Below are 21,620 nucleotides of genomic sequence, written 5' to 3' on the forward strand. Positions count from 1 at the left end.
CATAAGTTTCAGCTGTGTGGGAGGCCAACCTATTCAGCAGAAATATGGTTTCCTAAACATGCTAGTTTCCACCCTCTGTCAACCACTAAGCTAAATTTATCAGTAGCACTGTGGTAAGAACTGCAGAACTGCAGAGCTGACCAGAGGGAAATTTGGTCAGATATAGTTATCAAGGTTAATAATAAACATATATTTTTTTAAATAAATTTATGTACTGGTATGTCACACTAATGAATTACATGATGAGCTGATATGCAAATCTATGATTCATGACCACTGGTGATTTAGCTTGATATGTTTCTAATTATACAAAGATTTTTCTTTTGCTTCTACTTCTTGGAACATTAAAAGAGTCAGTTAAAATCCCTTTCTAATGTAAAATTACAGAAATATTTAAGTCATCCTTCCTCAAATACCAGACATAAAATTATGATTCCCAAACCTCAAGAATCTGGATTTGATTAAACATTTTATTAACATACTGGAATTTAAAATGCACAAATGTAAAATGAATTCACAGTTATAATTATCAATCTCTTTCTCCACCAACAGAAATGACAGAAGACTATATGTAATTATGTTTTACTTATGTATGGATTCCATTTTTAATATAAAGTTATTTTCTGAACATAATTGTTTTAATAAAAGAGTTATTCTATGAAGGGTTATTCATTCATATTGCAAACGCTACAGTATCATGACATACTTTCAAATTTTAGAAAAAATCTTCAGGCAAAGAGTTACAATCAATATTGATCCTGGTTTATGTTTATGTTTTCAAGGAACTACATAATTTCTCCATGTCTTCTGATGCTACACCATAGAGAGGATTTGGAAAAGAAGTAGCATTCACATCTTCATTAAACAGATACTAAAATAAAAAAGATAGAATGAAATTTAAAATCCAAGTTATTCAATTCATTTGTTAAAATGTGCATATGAATGGCTGTAGATTCACGATAGAAGTAATATATGATGATAAGTTCAAAGAAAACTATAAAATCAATAAACTTTTTAAGACGAAACTTTCAGTTGATAAAAGTTAGCATAGCTCCACTGAAAAAATTGTCTGCCACATATACCTGATCAAGTAATTTAACCTTCTTCTGCATCTGTTTCCACTTTTTTTCCTGTCTCCAAAGCCCTTGCTCTAATAGACATATAGTATTATTTTAGGAGAATCTGTGTACAATAGTGTAGTTGCAGTGGGTCACTAATTTTGGTAAATGGTATTATAATTTCAATAACTGGTTCTAATATTCTTGAATGAGGAATGTATGAGAAAAGAGATATTATGAACCCTTTGGGTAAGGATTTCAGTTGTTCTAAAAATTTTATTTAGCATCTGTCTGTATTGGAACACGTTGAACTACTGTGTGGTGTAAAAGCAGCTATGATAAGCAAAATTAATAAAATTTCTATTATGAGGTCCTTGCCAACCAAGGCACCCCTGGTCATCTTTCTCAGATTTCCAGAGTTGCTAACATTATGAGTACCAATACACCATTGACTTTAACTGACGTTTTTCCCTTTCCTCTGAAGATGAATTTCATTTACTAGCCCAACATATAACCTAGAAATGTGCTATTACATACCTCGTGCCATGGTGAAACACTGATTTGAACAGCAGGTGAGGCCGCATACCCAGAAGACTATAAAAAGAAAAAAACTGCTTCAGAATATTTTTGGTGAGCTGTAAATAATATTCAATAATATTCTGAAAATATTTTTCAGTGTTGCTGCCTGAATAAGACATTCTTTGGATTCAAAATTATGCAGCAATACTATAGGCAAGAATGTGGCAGTGCTAAGCCCACATGGTTTTGGTGTTCAGAAAGGTCCAGGAGAATTGTTCTTTCTTTATGAAACTTAGAGACTCCCACAAGTGCATAACTTGTGGATATTCAGCTGGAGATAAGAGCTTTTGCTCATGTTTTGATTGGTGATACACCATTCAGATTTAAGTCTCATTAGACTTGGAGAAAATTCATAACTCCTGTTTTCCTTTCAGAAAGAAAAATTAGTGCAAGCATGTATTTTTCCAGTCTTAAGGAAAATAGAGGACAATTTGGTACAGAACAGGACTTCAATCACAACGCCTGGGGCTGTCTTCCATGAAAATGTCTCTCCTGATGCTATGCTTCTGTTTTTCAACTTGCTATTAAATGAAGCCTGTCAGGAATCTATTTTAACTAAAATAAAAATGTCCTGATAAATTGGACATGATTGTGATGGGAATGTTTCCAACTTGGAGCTCTCACAAACTCCAATGTATAAGTGAATTCATTTGATCTAATGTCTAAAATCAGGTGTAAGGACCCTTTTATAGAAAGTAAATGGCATGTCATAGTTAATCCTATTCAAAGCCACAGCGGAATCTTATATTATTGACTGTGCAAAGGACTAGGAAGTTTTATTTTCTATTTTAAACCAAGCCTAGTTCTTTCAATGCTAATAGGAGTAGTATCAAAATGAGAGCAGGAAGGATATTTTAAATTTTTTTTTCTGCTTCTAACTCCAGGGTACTTTGTCTATTTTATTTTTAATTATAAACAAAAATATAAACAAAATTATTGCAGATATCTGCATTTTTAAGTGAATCATATTTCTCTTGTTAAATGTAAAACCATAAATTTTAGATGTCGTAATTTGATAATTAAATCTTGCCTTTAAACCTTTTGCTGCAATATGTTCACTTTTAGATATAAATTTTATTTAAAAACTTCTTTGTTAGTCTAGCAGTCTTTTAATTATGATCAACAAAATATATTAGGCAAATGTGTGACCAAGTGTTTGTTCAGTGTCAACACGAATTTTACAGTGATGGGAATTGTGATGCACATTTAAGGTACTGGGAAGTATTATAAACTGTTTTATTATAGTGAGCGTGTAAAGGCAGCTTGGATACTGAATCATGCGTTTTGTGGTTTTATTGTTGGTGTGTTACTGTTGTTGGGTGTTGGCTTTGTTGGGTGGGGTTTTTTGTTTTGTTGTTGTTTGTTTGTTTGTTGTTTTTTTCCAAAGCAAAAGGAGATAAGTCCCAGTGAGCTTTTTCTTATCTATGTGTGGCTAAATATTTCATCCAAAACTCTTTCTTTTTCTCTCAGAATCAACAGCCCACAGTCATAAAAGTTGTAAATATTGAGATGTTTTCAAAACTGAGCTGATTTCAAATCTTCCTACATTTTAAAAATGCAGTGAGAGCTGTGTTAATTTTTAATTCTCACTTCTTTTATTAAATAACATTCACTGAGGTATTACATTACACTGTTTCAATGGAAAACTGAGGACTACAAACTCATACTTTTCTGAATGTATAGAAGCAGTTATTGCTACTTACCTTTACTTTCTCAGATGAGCTAAGGTCTTTGTACAATGGGTTGGCAAATGACACATTTACAGTTTCCTGTACTTTCCTTGAAAAGTCAAGCAAAAAAAAAAGGAAAAACACCCACCATATCACACAGATTGTCAAAGAACTGAACAGTTTCAAGTTGAAAAGACTTGAATAAAAAATAATACATGGCTAAATATATTTCCAACTGAGCTCTACTGAAATTAATGAAATTAAACCAATATTCTGTATAAGTAATGTCTAGGTTAAAATAATAATTTTGCATTTGTAGCTGCTTAAAATGTTGCTACTTTTGGATATGCATAGAGCTATTAAGTATTCATAAAATGCAGATACGGTGTTATATATTAAACAAAACATGATTTTACCTTAAAAGATCCCGTTCCTTCTGTGTTTTGCAACTATCACACAAACAATTCATTAATTGGCATGATCTTAGGATCCAAGTTCAAAACACATTAGTTATTTAATTGTTATAAGAACTCTGATTTTCCAATTAATTAGGAAAGGACTTGCATTTTGGGTCAAAATCATCAGTATTAGTTTTAAATCTATAGAAGCAACCCATAACTTTTACTGAAAAGCTAGAAGTAAAGAATCACTGAAGGTATTGAAGTGCAAAGGTTTCATGAATTAACACAATGCCTTAAGCAATTTATAATAGATGAATAGGACAAATTTTGCTAATTAGGGGTCTCATGTTCATTACCTCCTCTAGAAGTTTAAAGATATGCTTTCCTGATAAAGGTCTTCACATATTCCATTTTCTTTGGAAGCGCTTATAACCTGTGCAGTTAATCCATTAATTCCTCAAAAGCAGAATGAGGATGGAGCTTTCTGACTACACCTAAATATTTTTCTCTTATAGATGACTGGTTCCTAATATTCCACAATTCTTGAAATCACAGAATCATTTAGGTTGGAAAAGACCTCTAAAATCACTGAGTCTAACCTTTTACTGATCCCCACCTTGTCAAATTGACCATGGCACTATGTCCAGTCCTTTCTACCTCCAGGGATAGTGACTCCACCACCTCCATGGGCAGTCCATTCCAATCCTTAATAACCCTTTCTGTGAAAAAATTCTTCCTGGTGTTCAACCTGAACCTTCCCTGGCACAGCTCGTCACTAGTTACCTGGGAGAAGAGATGGACTCCCACCATGTTCCACTCTCCTGTCAGGTAGTTGTACACAGTGGTAAGGTCTCTCCTCAGCCTCCTTTTCTGCAAGCTAAAGAACCCCAGCTCCCTCAGCTGCTCTTTGTAGGACTTAAACTATAGACCCTTCACCAGCTTTGTTGTCCTATTCTCTGGACTCACTCCAGTACCTCAGTGTCTTTCTTGTAGTGAAAGGTGTGAAACATCAAAAGTGTTCCAAGACTATATAAAAACCAGCAGATGTATTAGTTAAAATTACTGAAGAATGAAGCTGAAGCTAATCTTTGCTTTTGAAGAGATGCTTTTAGTTTTTGTTGATTTTTTCCACAGTTTCTAAGAATAAGAGGATATGCAAACCCGTGTGTACATAGAAAGCTGTGTTTGTACAGTATTCTAAGACAAAAATTTTCCTAAAGCTTCCCATCAATCTCAGTGATGGAGAAATGGATTTTCTCATATTAAAAAGTCCTATTCCAAAGCTGCTCCTACAGGTGGTTGAAGCAGTGTCTTCCTAGAAGCTGACAGACAGGCTCTGGGTTACTGAGGGGAAAAGGGTAGTCACAGAAGCACAGTCGATGGAGGAGTTGGGAAGGGAAGCTGTTCCTCAGTGAGAACCACAGAGGACACACACTGCATGATTTCTTTTGCAAATAACTAAAACCAGAATGGCTGCTTAGGAGGAAGGCACAAGTAGGCTACAGAGTTATATGACCTTATGAGTTAAATCAGCACGAGAAACTAAGTTTGAGTTTTACACTAAACCAGAAACGTCTCTATAATATTTTTCACAACAAGATTCTCAGAAAGCAATTGCTTCTAATGCCAGTATCATAATTTATTTTGATTGCCTGCAATGTGGAGAGCTGAATATTTGAACCTGTTGATTTTTTCATTTTATCTTAATCTTAAAGATCATGATATCATGATTTATTACAGTTTAGTTAGTTTAGTGAACCTATAATATATTAGATTACTTATATGCATCCTAAGTATATATTTGCATCCTAATCCTCCTGGATAAAGCCCAGAAAATGTATACAGAATGTATTTTTTACTCTAAAATGAAAACATGAGGCCAGAAGCAAACTCAGATGAGTAGTTTTCAAGAAGTTTGGTTCTTCTTCAAAACTAGTGCCCAAAGGGCCAGATTTTTATGCCTTAATTTTTGCGTCTGATTTAGACATCACAGACCAACTGATCTAAAAGCATGATGTGGAATTAAGTACATCAGTTCTGCTTACAGTCAGTGGAGATATTTCCAAAAGGCAATCCAAGTCACAAAATTCTCAATGGGAACCTCCTTTACTGTGCCAATAGCAAATGGTGAGGATAGGTCTGATTCTCTTTCATTCCCACTCCCCAGTGAAACTTAAGCAATTCATGCAAGACCTATATATAGCTTATTTTGGACAAGAACATGTTGAGTACTTAGGTCTGTCTTGAGGGCAGGAGGATGCTGAACATGGATCTCCAGCTTTCTCTGCAAGGAGTATAACTAACCAAAAGAACACTGTGCCAAACTGTGGGCACCAAAAAGAGTACTGTCTGAGTTCTTAAACAGTATGTTTGCGGTTGCTGTGTTTAGTGCTGAAATTGGTCCTGTGTGTGTGTGTGTGTGTGCGTGTGTGAGGTTTTCTCTAGCATGAAAACTTGAGTCTTGCTCAGGCTGCCCAGTAGATTTCAGGTGTTTCTCCACTTTAGATCTGAATCATGAAAGAGCATATGTATTGGTCACCTAATCATAGGAAAAATGGGAATTTTGTGGCCCAAAATGTGGACAGTGCTTGAATTTATGCACCCCAAACTTAGGTGGAGAATGAGCCTTCTTAAGTTCTCTCCTGTTCTTAGAAACATTTTTGCCAAAGCAGGTTTTCGAAGTCACCTTGAATGTACTACCTTATATGTAACTTTTATGCTACACGTATATATACAACATATATATGCACATAGATGTACATATATCAATGTATTTATGCAAACACATGTATGGTTACCCCCATTTGTGAATGTAGCAAATGATTCTTTCTAAGGGATACCAATAATTATCCTTAAAAATTCTGAAATATTTTCAAATTACTCAAAAGATCTCAAAGAATATATAAGAAAAAATGTAATCCCATGTTTACACAAGTGCTGTAATCCATCAGTTGGATGAGGTACTAACTGCCTGAATGACAGAACCACAGAATATGCTGAGTTGGAAGGGACCCACAAGAAACATTGAGTCCAACTCCTGGCTCTGTCCAGGATCATCCCCAAGAGTCACACCATGTGCTTTAGTGTATCATCCAAATGCTCCTTGAAATTTGTCAGGCTTGGCATTGTGACCACTTCTCTGGGGAGCCTGTTTCAGTGCCCAAACACTCTCTGGGGGAAGAACCTTTTCCTAGTATACAACCTAAACCTCCCCTGAAACAACTCCAGGCCATTCCTCAGAATGAAATTGTAACTGCAATGAGGTGTCCCTTTAGTCTCCTCCAGGCTGAACAGATCAAGTGACCTCAGCCACTCCTCCTGCGGCTTCCCGTCAAGGTCCTTCAGCATCTTTGTTGCCCTCCTTTGGACACTCCCTAATAGCTAATATCTTCCTTATACTGCAGTGACTAAAACATCACACAATATTCAAGGTGAGGCTGCACCAGTGCAGAGCAGAGCGGGACAATCCCCTCCCTTGATCAGCTGGCGATGCTTTACCTGATGCCCCTGAGGTCATGGTTGGCCCTCCTGGCTACCAGGGCACTGCTGATTCATATTCAACTTACCATGGACCAAGACCCCGAGGTCCCTTTCCATGACACTGCTTTCCAGCATCTCATTCCCCAGTCTATCTGAACATCTGAGGTTGCCCCATTCCAGGTGTAGAATCCAGTACTTTCCCTTGTTGAACTTCGTAATTTGTCAGGGTCTCTCTCTCCTGTGTCCAAGTAATTTATGAAGATATTGAAGAGCACAGGGCACAAGATGGAGCCCTGCAGAACTCCACTGGTGCCAGGTCAGCAGTCTGATGTTACCCCTTTCACTATTACCCTCTGTGCTTGACCCGTGAGCCAGTTGCCCACCCATCACATGATGATGTGTTTATCCAGCTCTGTGCTGGACATTTTGTCCAGGAGGATACTGTGAGAGACAGTATCAAAAGCTTTACTGAAGAAGTCTGTGCTAGGGAACTGAGATGACATATTTGCACTACTTTACATGTCATGTATACATCTCTAGAATTAAACACAACACAGTAGAACTTCAGCTAATCAGAATATGAAGCTCCCCTGATTAGAGAAAAGCAATGGTATGTCCTCTACTGTACTCTGTCACCAATATAGATACTGCTGAGGAAGGCATAAAAGTGCAGTACTAGTCAGTGAGCTGGCTGTTGCCACCTGATCATCATTTTTTAACTTCTTGATTGGACACTTTAACTAAATGTATTGTAGTGGTTTGAGTTAAGCTCATTCCTGCAATGCTTGCTGTTATTTGACCAAAGTGAAACACTGACCTGACAGAAAATGATAGCTTTTTGCTACAGTAAAGAGAAATATACCCATCTCCCTTGTGGTGGGGAGAAAGTTTTATACATGTGACCACTGTACTCACTGCTTGAAAACTTACAGTCCAGAATAATTGATCAATGGGAAATGTTTATAAATCTCATTTGTGAGGAAAACTCATAAATTGTAAGTTCAGAAGACTCTACCAAGTAGGGAATAACTAGGGTTAAAAATGACAAGCACAGAACAGTTTAAGAAAAAAAAAAAAGATTTGGGTAAGGCGGTTCAGAGAGAACTGGGTTTTCTAACATAACCACAAATACCACAAAAGGAAAGGAAAGGTTTAATCATCTTGAGATGAGGTAACATAGGTCATAGCTTTGCTAAGCTCATCTGTATTCTTTAGTAGCAAAAACTACTGCCTTGTTGTAGGCTTCTCCACTGTGACTTCACAGAGACAGGAAGAAGTTGTATGCTCTACAAAAGAATACCTGCCCGCTATGTTACTGCTGCGTAACATAATGCTTTGTAATGGAAAATTAAAGTATCTAGATTTCATTTGTTTGGATGCAATAGGTCATAATTTTGTACTTTTCAATGTACCTTTCAAAGAAAAATTAAATCTTTAGTACAGGACACAATTTTGTAGGAAATATAGTACCTGAAGAATGCTTATCATCTGGACCATAAGAACAATGACAAAATCCTAGTGGACCAAACATTCGATTACAATTAAGCTACTAATTAAAATAATTCCTTTAAAGAATTCTTTATAGGTATTCTAAAGCTTCAGTTCTAAACAAAGTAACCTCAAGATCTAATTTCCAAAGTATTCACAAAATCTTTTCAATTAAGTTTATGTTTGCAGAAGTGGGCTATATTTTTCACATCCCACAGAAGAAACAGGAGGCATGATGAAAGGAGAGAAGACTTTCCAAAAGCTGGATCTAGAATCATCTACAAGTCACTGGGACATTTGATTAGACTGTATATGTGCTGTCTTCCTTTCCAAGGTCTACACTTTGTACTTTCTGAGTCCCTTTAGGAAATTTAATTTTTTTATATTTTTTTTAAATCAGTCCTTTGCATCTTTCATCTGAGTGGTCTTGTTGGCTGTAGACTGATATTAGCTCTGCTTCAGCTTGCTACTTGTTTCTTTGCCATCCTTCCTATGTGTAGTGGTCATGAGATGTACATTTCAGAAAAACTGAAGACTTCTGATGATAATACTGGGTATCATCCTTCAGAACAAAAATACTCTACAGAAGAATAAATGGATTTGGATAGCAGCATTAGACTAATACACCAACTCCCAAACAACAGTTATGGCTGATGCTTCCAAATTTTGCTTTTCTTTTTCCCATAAAACTGCACATTTTTCTCCCATTTTACAAGAACAGTATCTGCCTCTGTTCCAGTTCACAGGCTGAAAATGATTCAATAAATGTCATTATACTGTCATTCTGTTTAACACTTTGGGATATAGGAACAGAGGCATTGCCAGCAATGACCTCTGGCAGCCCTTCAGATCCACTTGGAGAGCCTCGCCTGGAATACACTACCCATTCCTCCACACCAGACCTCCAGAAGGGTAAGGTCTAATCGCAGAAAGTCTGGCAACAGAAACTGGGAATCATCGTAATTATAAGTAAACCTTAACTATGGAGAAAGGCAAAAAGCACTGAGCTTGTTTAGCCTGAAGAAAGCAGCCTGTAAGGAGGCATAACAATTGTCTTCAAGAGCAGAAAAAGCTTTTTCAAAGGAGGAAGGGAATGATCTGTTATTGTCCATGGTGAATAAGAATGAACTTAAATTGTAAACAGACATATAAGGATTTGGAAAATAACTTTTTAATAGTAAACATCTTTCTACCCAAGGTACCAAGATTGCCTGAGGATGCTATCAAATTCATGTTACTAGAGGTCTTTACATGCAAATTTAGGAGGGATACCATTGAGTCTCTGTTATGTGGCAGAATGAAAAATGGCTTCCGTGGGTCCTTTTTCCCCCTGATTTTCTATAATTTTAGAATACTTTCTCAGAGCACCTCCATTTTTCACTCTGTTGCCTGTGTGGCAAAATACATTATTGATATGCTTTGGAAAATTTATTGTACTGTGCTTGTTAAGATTGACAGGACTGATAATAGCTGTGGTACATTAGCCTTGCAACTGATGGCACAGATCAAGAATAGGAAAGAAACAAACGGAAAGGATCCAGGGACAATGACTTCTTTGGAGGCAAACGCAAAAAAGCATAGCATTGCTGGGCAGAAAATCACTTACTTTTCATATTCTCACTTTTTAAAGTAAAATGAAGCATATGAAGGAATCTGCAATAAAATGGAAGCTAAAATGAAGCTTTGCTTCTGTGTGGTCAATAAGGACAGATGCTACTGATGGAGTGGAGTAACTGGCAGCCTTCCCTTCTGGACTAGGAAATCATCTCTGCAGTGCAAACTGGAATGTGAGAAATTTGTAAGCTTCCCCAACTTCAAGTTTCTATACAAAAGTTTCACATATCTCCAGCTGGGAACTGGGAAGTAGCTTACATATCTGAATGCCATCATGGTAATGAAGTACACTGTTGCCAAGCCATGTAGCCGGCCACTTTTGTCCATTAGGAAATAAACTTACATGATGACTTCCAGTAAATCCCATTCAGTCAATGGAGCATTTAAAGCCTGCAGATCAGAAATTAAATTCTCGCAAAGGAAGGAGAAGGAGAGAGCAAAGGAAAAGTGAGGCATCCTTTCTGAGTTGAAAGGAAGAGTTAAGACACTATTAGTCCTTCCAGTGGGAAAAAGGAAAAAAAGGAGGGACAAATGTAACTCTTAGATTCTTACTGCTGTTATTGACAACTTCTCAGCCAGCAGCTGTCTAAGGGGTCCCAGTCTGGACATACTGCCTGCTACCTGGCTTTCTGGTGAAAAAAATTAGTCCTACTGGACTCTGAAACTTCTTCTCTAGCTCTTGTGCACATTCCTGTGCTGTTTCCATTGAGGCATAGATGGACCTGCACTCCATTTCAAGATGTCCTGGGAGCTAGCACCTACAATTGTTAATGTGCTTCTGAAGAACCATCTGCCAATACCTGCATGTGTGGTTCTATATCAGTAAGGCAAGGAGATACTAATGGAAATTATCTAAAAATAGCTAGCAAAAGAAGTTATCAAAAGGCAGTAAATATGGCCTCAAGTGTGTGAAAGCTTCCTTAGAGTGACTATACTTTTAGAAAACAATATGATCCAGGAGGGCTAAAAGCAGACACAGGCCTTTGAAGAGAAAATTAATTGCAGGAATGTATCATTTATGTGTCAGTTAAATTCCTCTCTTTCATCAAATCCCTTAAAAAAAAAAAGAGGAGTAAAATCTCATGCCTCTGTGTGGTGCTGTCACATTGTACATTTTACAGACTTATGCAGACACAAGTCCCTTCTTATTATAAAGGCTTATCTTAAAAATCCAAACTTCTGTATGGTAACATTTGCTGCATTTTGACTAGTCAGTTCTGACTACTGATCAAGCACTTAAAGAATAATTTGCCTTAATTCACTACTATGTTTCCAGCTGTGATTTTTATATACCAAATCATGGTAGGCACTAGATAGTTGAAGAAGGAGAGACAGACTGCCTGAATGAACTTATCTTCTCAAATTCAAAGTTTCAGATTTCATTGTTTTTGCAATTTCATAATTTCAATCAAATTGCCATTGATTAGCTAGATTATTTCTTAGCAAGATGCCTATAAAATGCATTTTAACTTATATGTTAAGTCAACTGTGATTAAAACCAATAAAAATTATAAATTTTTGTTCTGTACCATGGGCAAAATGATTTGGAAATCTCAGTTCATAACAGATAAAACTTGTAATCACAAAAATTTCCATCAGCATAACTGATCTTCTTGGCAATTCCAGTGAAAACAATCAAGACTTGAATGAGCTTTGTTGCATAAGCTTGTCTAACCCTCTATTTCACAGCTCTGGTTCTCTGCATATGAGGGCTGTGATATTTTCTTAGCACCATAGTAAGAAGATCCTCATTCATCTCTGTTTTAACACGGAGTAGGTGATTTAACATCTAATAGGTGTTTTAATAACTAATAGGATATTCGCATGTTTGACATCATATTGCAACAGAGTACAAAAAAGACTGGGTGTTTTTTTAGCATATATAGCTTTTCCAAGAAAGGAAAAAATATTCTTTGAATACAGATATGTGGGTAGAAGAGATATGAATGGCAGTGCAGTAACCTTTAAGCAGACCTTTATGAAAGGAAAAGGTAGAAGGGAGCATTGAGAGTACAGGAGAGGTAGCATAAGGAACAACAATACTTTTTTAATTAGAACACCATCAAACATGTTTTGAGAAATTATTTGTTTCCAAAGATACTAATTGAAATTACAAAAAAAAAAAAAAAATCTAGCAGCTCTTACAATAAAACTAATCTTGCACTTCTGAGATGTCTTTCCCTATGTGTGCCTTAGCAGGCTGTATTACTGTGAATGAATTAAGTCTTGAAGCCCCCACAAAATCAGATAAGAAAATGTTATTCCCGCTTACAGAAGAGGAAGGAGATGTAAAGAAAGCAGGTAAAGCTATGCACTCAATTAACAGTAGCACAACTGATATAGGCTCCTGCTTCAACATTTTTCTTCTGTGTCCATAGACAGCTCTACCTGTCAGGGGAGCATGCAGGGACAGGAGACATGTCAGCAGCAATAATGTCAGGACAGGAGTCTGCATGGATTAGTGGATAGTTTGGGAGATAACAGCATCCCCAAAGAGAGAAAAGTCTATAGCAGAGAACAAGTTTAAAGGAAAAGAGACAGCTTTGAAGATGAATTATGGGGAAGAAAATGAAGGGTGAGGAAAATCTAACAACATGAAAATAGACAGCGCAATGCACAACAGAAACTGCTGAAAGGGAGGAAGGGGCAGTGGTAGGTACTTGCCGGCAGAGAAGGATCTAGCAGAATAAGTTACGAGATGGGCAGAGAAGCAACACAGGTGTAAGAGGAAAATAAGAAACAGAATAAAAAAATCTTACATTAGGGAGGAGAGAGAAAGCAGAGATTATCAGAAGGATGACAGGAAGGGCTAGGAAATGTATCTGTGAAATAGTGATTTGTCAGTGTAAGGCACATCCTAAAAAACCTCTGAACTCTGAATTTTATAATTTAAGAATACTCATACAATGTTACAATCAAAACATTCTAAGCAGTCAAGCCATTCCTCATTGTTTCCAGGATGGGGTCCACTAAGGTCAGCTTTTGTTGCAAAGCTAGTTTTTCTGCTTAGTGTTGCACATGAAGACAAACAGACTGCAGGGAGATTTAAAAGTTGAAACCAATGAGTCTGGGCAGCTAGCCATTGCTTTGTGCCACATTTGTGTCTGCTTTACGCAAAATAAAAGTTTCACTTACGTTTCTGGCACTTTCTTCTTCGAAAAAAAATACAAGGCAGCAGCTGTAATTTTAATCAAGAAGAAACCAATACCAAACCCAATCCAAATATCTGCAAAATTAGAGCAAAGACAGAAATAAGTAAAACAAAACACTCAAAGAACGAATTGAAAGATATTTCTTTCTTTTTACAGACCCACCATTTTGTAGGAGAGTTGGAGGCTGAAGAGGCTTAGCACTTATGTGGCAACGGTTTCCTTCCCATTCTTTTCCACATCTGTGAATAAAACAAGAATTTTTTAAAAAGGGGGAAGCAGGAACGATTAGCAGAGATGAGCACACAGGAAATGCAAACCTTTTAACACTTTTGCCAGGGAGACTAAAGCTTATCCGGGAATCATAAAGAGCAGCACCCAAGTCAATATAATGGAATGTAAGTAGTAAATACACAAAACAAACTTAGGAGAGAGAAAAATAAAATAAAACTAAGTTCAAAGCTTAGAATTGGCTTCCTTATCCATATTATCACTGTATTGTTTTCTCATAAAAGAAATCTGACTAATTTCCCTGTATCCCTCCATGTGAAAGTTAAGTAAATTTCTGAGTTGAGGAACTGGGACCATAATGTAGAGAAACACAAACAATTAGAGATGAAAAAGATGTGATTTCCTGCCCCCTCACCTAATCTGTCTCTCTTTTGTTTTACTATTTTCTTGCAAAAATTATATCTTTCTAACAAATGCCCCTTCAAAACAAAAGTGTTACATTTGAGCTAACAACTGCAACCAGGTAAAATTATTCTAAAATTACTATTTGGTAAAATCCAGTCTTAATTTGAAGTGACCAAATACAAGAAATCTTACACAAGCGTTACTGTTTTAATTTGTTGCCTAATGGTTAATCACAGTCGCAAAAAAACCCCCAAAACAAAACAAAACAAACAAACAAACAAAACACAAAAAACAACCAACCAAAAAAAAAAAATCCCAAAGCCCCCCAAAACCCCCTGTATAATTTGTCACTTTAATTTATCTAGATTTAGCTCTTGTCTACTTGCTCTTATTGTGGCCTTCATCAGAATGAAGGGACCTCGGGCACCTAGGCCAGGTTGGCTGCCTTTGCTGAGACACGTGTAGTTTGAGGAGTCTCAAAATGGCTGAAGGCACGTATTTTTACAAAACCTAAATGACAACTAGTGTAAAGGCTTACCAATTTTTATAAAGTAATTTCCATTTTGAAATTGTGGCTTCCTCTCCTTAAATGTGTAATACAAAACCTCATATATACACTATTAAATGTTTATATTAAAGCTATTTTATTTGAACGTGTGAGAGGGAACTTCATGTTTTTTGCCGTGGTTTAGCACATGTTATTGCCTTTGTGCCTTACCCTAGCAGTTACACAGTGAGTTAACTAGGCACTCCAGAGGGAGAGTGTAATTATCTCATTTTCCCAGAAAATGACTTTGAGTGGTAGATGTAGGGAGAAGAAGGGTTGGATGATAGGAGCAACAAGAATCTGTCTGTAGCCTCAGTGACATCTAGAAGAATTCAGAAAGGATCAGGGCATGTTAGAAAGCAGAGGAAGGTGACTTCACTGGAGACCAAAAGAGACTGATGCGGGATTTATTGCAACTCAGTGCTCCATTGAAAAACTGTGGGCAGAGACCATGCCAGAGGGGAAGCACCAGCCCTACTCAAACATAGTGGACAGAGAGAGATTTATTAACCCATTTTACAGATGTGAGTTTTCTCTGGTTAAAGGGTTACCTTGTTCAAGGTAGGTAATTAATATAACTAATGAAGCCTAGCTTTAGAAACTGGAGCCAGTAGCATATTCTGACACGCCAACTTTTAAGTAAAAATGGCATAATTTCAGCTGACAGCTCTAGCTGAGCTGGAGAGTAATTTTATTCAGTGACAGAAAATACCTGGTCCATTCAGTCCTCCTTCTTCTTCAGCATACTACAAAAAAATCATGTAATTCATAAGCTGCCTTTTATGCAGACTGATGATTTTATACAAATGTCAAATTGCATCTGGGCTCCTACCAAGCTCTGTGGAGCCATGTAGAAACATTGCAATCTGATGGTAATCATCCATCAAAATAATTTTCTGATTGCTCTTGATTGTATAATTTCTTTTCTCCCCGTTTGCCAGGTTTTCTCTTGAGCCAGATATGCTTTTAATCCAAATTGCCCTCTTTCTTGTCACTGCAGAACTTGCTTGACTGTAAAGAAAGAATAAGAAAACAGATTTGCAGCTGTGCACAAGAACTACTCAGACATGGCAAGAGAGGTACCATCTGCTCTGGATCCACTAGGGCACAGTTCACCTCAGAACTCTCACAAAGCAGGTGTGTATACTTGTAAGAGTATAGGAAAGTTCTATTACCCAGAAGTATCTTCATATGTTATGTTTCCATTTATTGATGGAATATTTCCACATATTCATGCTGTGTTTGAATTATGGATAAAAAATTTAGGCAGCTTTTAGTCATATGGGCAACTACTTTATCTTCCTAAGCATGCATACATAGAGGTTTTATAATCAACTACTAACCACCTAAGGTTGGCCATTTATTTCCTTCCAAATCTCTGAATTTGAACAGTATTTTTTTATCTTACATGACACACAACTTAGGAATCTGATGTCAGATTATCAATGTGCAATTTTGGCCAGTGAAATGATTTTCCACTGTGTCCATGTAGGTCACTGTTATTAATTAAAAAAAAAAAAAAAGGATAGAAAATGGATTAAGGTGAAACAAAGATAGTATCTCTGAAACTTGGTATGTTGTTAGGACACATTAAAAAAAAATAGATGGGAAAGATACTGAAGATGGGAAAGCATGAAGCATGGGGACTATCTATAGGGAGAGGGAGGAGGTAAGAAAAAAAAATGATGATAGTTAAGACAGCATAGCTAATCCTCAAAGACCAGGATGGATAAGAAGTGTTAAACAACAAAAAGCTTGAAGAATGAGTATATTAGCTGGTTAAAAACTCCTTCATGTATCTCCACACATTAATTTATTTGTCAATTTCTAACTTTGGCTGGAATCTTAGCAAGCATTCCTGCCACTGAAGCAAAATATAAGACTATCAGAAAAATTTGTTTTATAATTTGGAGGTTCCCTCAAATCTTCATAAGGTTTGGTTGTTCATTACTAAGAAAATTCCATCTTCTCGAGTTAAAAATAAAAGACTTGAGAAAGTAAGAGTTACAGCTAGTTGAGAAGACTGCAACTTTCATGGAGGTTCCAAAAATAAAGGGAAAATTGTTCATTAATATCCTTGGTATAGTGGTGGTGGAGAAATTACCTCTAAATTGAGAGGAGAGAATAGAATTGAGATTTGTAATGGTACTAATATTTACCAATAACTTACACTGGAGAAGAAGAGAATAGTTCTAGAACATGAATGTAAAAAAAATATAAATAATTCTTATCAAACTACTCCAGTTATTTCACTCCATTGGAAAGCAGAGGGGTATTTTCAAAACAAATAAATAATTTAGGCATGGTCTTCTATAGGATATTGAAGGTTTTGATAAGAAATCCAGAAAATTGAGAGTATTTTACAGGTTTGAAAATGCTATACCACTATATATTTTTTTATATTTAATAAAATCCAGAAACCATTGCAGGCTATAACTGACGAATCAAACTATTTTAGAAGCTATGCAAAACTTATACAACAAAACACGGAAGCTTTTGTCCTTAAGGAATGAGGTACGTGTACCCCCTGTGTGAGGTAGGTGTTGAAATGATGTTCTTCTCATCCAGTGACATTTCCTGTAGACTTCACACTCTGTCCAATGCCTGTAGGACCAGGCAATTGATAAAAATCCAGAAAACTCCCTCTTTTCATTAAGGAATAAAATAAAAATACTGGGAAAAAAGGTGGTAAAGGCAAGCATGGTGTTAGTTTATAGTGATTATATATATTTTATTTATATTATATATATGATGATGGAAGATATTTCCCTGATGTTTGTACTGAGGACACACAATACCTATTCCTGTGCTTTTACAATCATAATAATATGGTCTCAACTCTCAGACTTTGTTCTTTGCCTGTTACTGCAAAACTGTATGTGAATAACAGTAATAATACCAGGCAACTTTATAGGAAGGGAAGTCAAACTTCACCTTTCTACTGCGCAGTCCTTGATACATGTAATCCTGACATGAACTTTAATTACTCTAACAGCTCCAGGTAGGTCAGAGCAGCCTGCATATGCACCCAAGAGATGGCTCACATGAAGTACAGCTAATGGAGGAAAACACTCTTAACTACCCGCTCACTGCTATGCATGGACTGTACTTCCAGTGTTCTGCTTTCAGCTGGGAGGCAGGTAAGTTGCTTCTTCAAAGTCACAATTAGCTTCCTCGCTGATGAGAGCAGCCGGGGATACACAAATGCTGATGTGGTGGAAGGACCTTACGGAGTACAGATCAACCATATCTTCTGGGCTATGTGTTAAATCTTCATTAGCAAGGTAATGGGAACTTTGAAGAGCTTGCTTAATAATCCTCTTCTGCTACTTTATTTTTAAGACAGACAATTCTGAAAAAGCTCTGAATTTATCTCTTGAGCCATGAAGATGAAATTCCACATTATTTATGTACAATTAATTTCCCTGGACTAATGACATCTTGACTAATTAGCACCACCACATTTTACATGAGTCTTAAGCTTATCTGAAATGCAGACATAGTCACTGCGATCCATTTAGACAGGAAACTCCTCATAGTTGAAACGGGAGGAGCAACAGAGAAAGACAGATGAAATAGCACTTGAATACTTCCATCCCAGTGCACATCCTAATCTATCCTGCCTGACAAAATGTCTTGTGCTATTAGCAAGTTCTTATGGTAAAGTCACCCTGGAAGAGAGAATGTTAACCCCTCAAATTTGCTTCTAGGATTTCCAACTCATTATTCCCTACTATACATACGGGTAATTCAGAGAAATGAATTTAGCATTGCCCATGTTGCTGCATCCTGTGCCTGCAGTTATGGCTCATCTCACTGGAAACGAAAAATAAAAACCAGACAAGGTGTTGTTTTTCGATGTTCAGTCAGGGCAGGTTTAATTTACAAGGACATGCCTGGCTGATAGACTGCTTCGTTTCAGGATGTCAAAGCATATCTGCTTTTCTTATTTTAATCTGAAAAATTTTTTATATAGAAAAATTAATCTGTTATGTCTTGCATATATTCAGAATGACCAAAAGTTAGTCAGCCAACTATTTAGTGTACATGGTATTAATAGTATGTAGATTAAGGCAGTAATATGTGGATGATCGTAGTTATACATTCCTATGAGCATGAATGTACACTTTGCAACATCCTTTAGAGACTGTACTTATGAAACAACCACAATGCACTGAGCCAGTATCTTCTGTGTGAACTCAGATTTGCCACTGCTATGTTTCTAATACATTTGCTGTGTTTATAATACATTACATGGGGGTCATTACACATGAATGCTGACATTTTTTGGGAGCTGTGCCATATGTATTGCAGTGCAGGCTGCTCCAGAAATGGTGAGAGAGAACACAGGGAAAAAAACCCCACCAAACCCACAACCTAGTTCCTTGCAGAAAAGAGAGACTTGACATCCATTTGCTGTATCAGTGTAGAAGTTTCTCTGTGCACAAATCTTTGCAATCAGTATTATACAAAATAAGCTTCACTAGATTCTTGGACAGTATGATGAAAACAGCAACTCTTCATTCCATTTTGGAGAAAGAAACTACTTCAGCAATACATACCTCTTTTTGCACACATACCTCAAAGATCCTCAGAGGCTGTAAACTCCCAGTAGCACAGAAAGGTAGAGAGGAACGTGTAAGCCAAGAATTCCCCATAATTGGTCATAAAAGAAAGCTAACTAAACTTCTGAATAGAATTATATGATGTGACTGTGTATGATAACAAGGGTCTGGATTTGAGGATCTAGATATAGCTTCTGTTCTGAAAACTGCTAAAATTCATAGCTGGCAAATACAAATGAGTCAACATGAAGGTGAGCAATATGAGGCATAAACAGATGCTAAAAGAACTGTAAGTAGTCTGAGAAAAGATCTATGCATCCTCATGGATTATTCAAAGAAAGTAATGGCTCACTTTGTATCATAAAAGCATGCAGGATGCATAAGAAGTAAGATAAAAGACATTAGAGATTACAGTGATTAAACTCATATGACAGAGACTGAAAATATCAGATTTAATTTATACAGAAGATGAGCGGGAGCAGATATGCTGAAGGTAAACAAAATGATATATGGTAAATGGAAGAAAAACTGTGTGTTCTATCTTCTAGAACATTCAATCAAACTGAAAGGAAATACATCTTAAATTAATAATAAGGAACCTATTTGTCACATAGTTCTTAACTGACCTGAGGGAGTCCTTGCCATAGCAAGTCTTAGAAGCCAAGAACTTAATGATATGTACTAGAGAGAATTCCTTAAAACAGAGATTGCATCTCTTTAGAAATGCAGGCTTAATGTGATAATTTATGACAGTTTGGAAGAAAATTCATGTATTGGCATTATCATCTTTTATATGTAGCTTTTCTTCCACGGTGTGCAGGGAGCTACTCCCAGGTCCCTAGCATGACACACTCTGATTACACACTGCTCTTATAGCCACAGTGAGAGGTTCTAATTACAGCCTGAGCTGAATAGGAAAAGATAACTGTTATAAGGAAGGACTTGGTCAGCGTATCTAATTGCTTTTTATATAGATACAAAATGAAATTATGGTGATCAATTTTAAAGGTTTAGAGAGGGACTTATTTTTCCAATGTTAACACCTGAAAGGGGAGGTATCTAGAGGCAGTTCAGACCAGCTTAAACTGTGGGAAATAAAGAGACCAATCTCATCTGAGTCCTTTACCATTATCTGTAACAGTGTCACAATGACTGGTTCAGATTAGATAGGTACATTTAGCTGTTTCACAGCTAGGAAAAAGGAGCAACACCTTCATGCTTGCTGTTAAATGTTGAAAGAGAAAACAAACAGCATCTGGTGTTAGAATAGGAGCACAGGGGTGAGCTTTGTATCACAGACAGCTTGTGAATGACATCCTGTTAGGTGCAGGCAAACCATTTATTAAATGGGGAAGGGTAAATGCTTTCTCTAATATCTGTTGTTTTAAATAGAGAGGACTGGAAAATTTCAGAGCAAATGTTTCTTCACTGAAATTAGTTGACACATGAGAAAGTTCGTATTTCACAGAGAATATGAATTTAAATTTTAAAGAAATTCTGTCAGTGTCTGAAACCTACCTGATCGGCCTGATTTCTTGTCTGGCCCCTACCCTAAACACCTCAGAACAAACTCAAATTTTGATGTTATTTTGCCAAGAATTACACTGATTTGAAGAACAGGTTACTTTACGGCTTCACTAAAATTCTTGTTTCAGACTAGTGTGTTAATCTTGGGCATGACAGAATTTTTTTCAGGGTATTTAATCCTATCATAAGGAAATGCAGACCTATATGGAAATCATTTTTTGTGTCATTTGCTTTTGTGCCTTGACTCTTTAATGAAATAAGCCCCAGAAGAATCATTGAAGGTTGGTATGTGATGCCCACTCTATTTTATGGCACAGATTTCAAATATGCAGCTACACCAATGAAGCAGAAGTATGTGTTCACAGCAGATGGTCAGACTTGAATTTCATCAATTCAAACAATTACACTCTTTTTATGCTACCTTGTCCCACCTTCTTAAATAATAGTCTGTTGATAACAGATTTTTCATGACTATATCGCTGAGTTAAAATCTCCAGTGGGAGATTTTAGGAGTGAAGCTACTTCTGGCACTGAAGAAAGGATTTGGTGCTAAATTCAACAGTGAAATTGCTATTCACTTAGCTAACCATTAAACAAAATAAAAGTCTTAAGAATTCCTCCAGAAAAAAAAAAAAAGTGATTTTTAAAATGAAATTTTCTCTAGGACAAAACCAATATTTCAACCCTGCTTTAAATAAAGGTCAAACCACCACTAAGCATGTTGTTTAACTCTAACTGATGCTGACATGAGACATTCACATGACAGAGAAAGAAACAGCTTGAAACAGTGTAGTGGGTACATTTATCCCTGACAGCTGGAGATGAGAGTCCAAATTAAACTGAGTCCTGAGTTTCTTCCCCCTGCTTTTGGGTCTGGGGTTGTGCTTTGTAGAAAGTGACCCTCAA

At 36.6% G+C, this 21,620-nt stretch overlaps 1 protein-coding gene across 1 annotated transcript in view; it reads right to left on the reverse strand.

The window, feature by feature from the left end:
* Positions 1-596: 596 nt before the first annotated feature.
* MALRD1 (MAM and LDL receptor class A domain containing 1) overlaps positions 597-21,620 on the reverse strand; it is a 242,574-nt gene continuing 221,550 nt past the window's right edge. The window contains exons 37-41 of the mRNA XM_039388522.1: positions 13,605-13,703; positions 13,426-13,516; positions 3,341-3,416; positions 1,596-1,652; positions 597-871 (exon numbers count right to left, since the gene is read on the reverse strand). Coding sequence (XP_039244456.1) covers positions 770-871; positions 1,596-1,652; positions 3,341-3,416; positions 13,426-13,516; positions 13,605-13,703 — 425 coding nt within the window. The 3' untranslated portion in view covers positions 597-769. The remainder of the gene's footprint in view (positions 872-1,595; positions 1,653-3,340; positions 3,417-13,425; positions 13,517-13,604; positions 13,704-21,620) is intronic.

The sequence above is a fragment of the Pipra filicauda genome, unplaced genomic scaffold (genome assembly GCF_003945595.2).
Source record: "Pipra filicauda isolate LSUMZ 115617 unplaced genomic scaffold, ASM394559v2 scaffold65_size3143899_pilon, whole genome shotgun sequence".
NCBI classification, from domain to species: Eukaryota; Metazoa; Chordata; class Aves; order Passeriformes; family Pipridae; genus Pipra; species Pipra filicauda.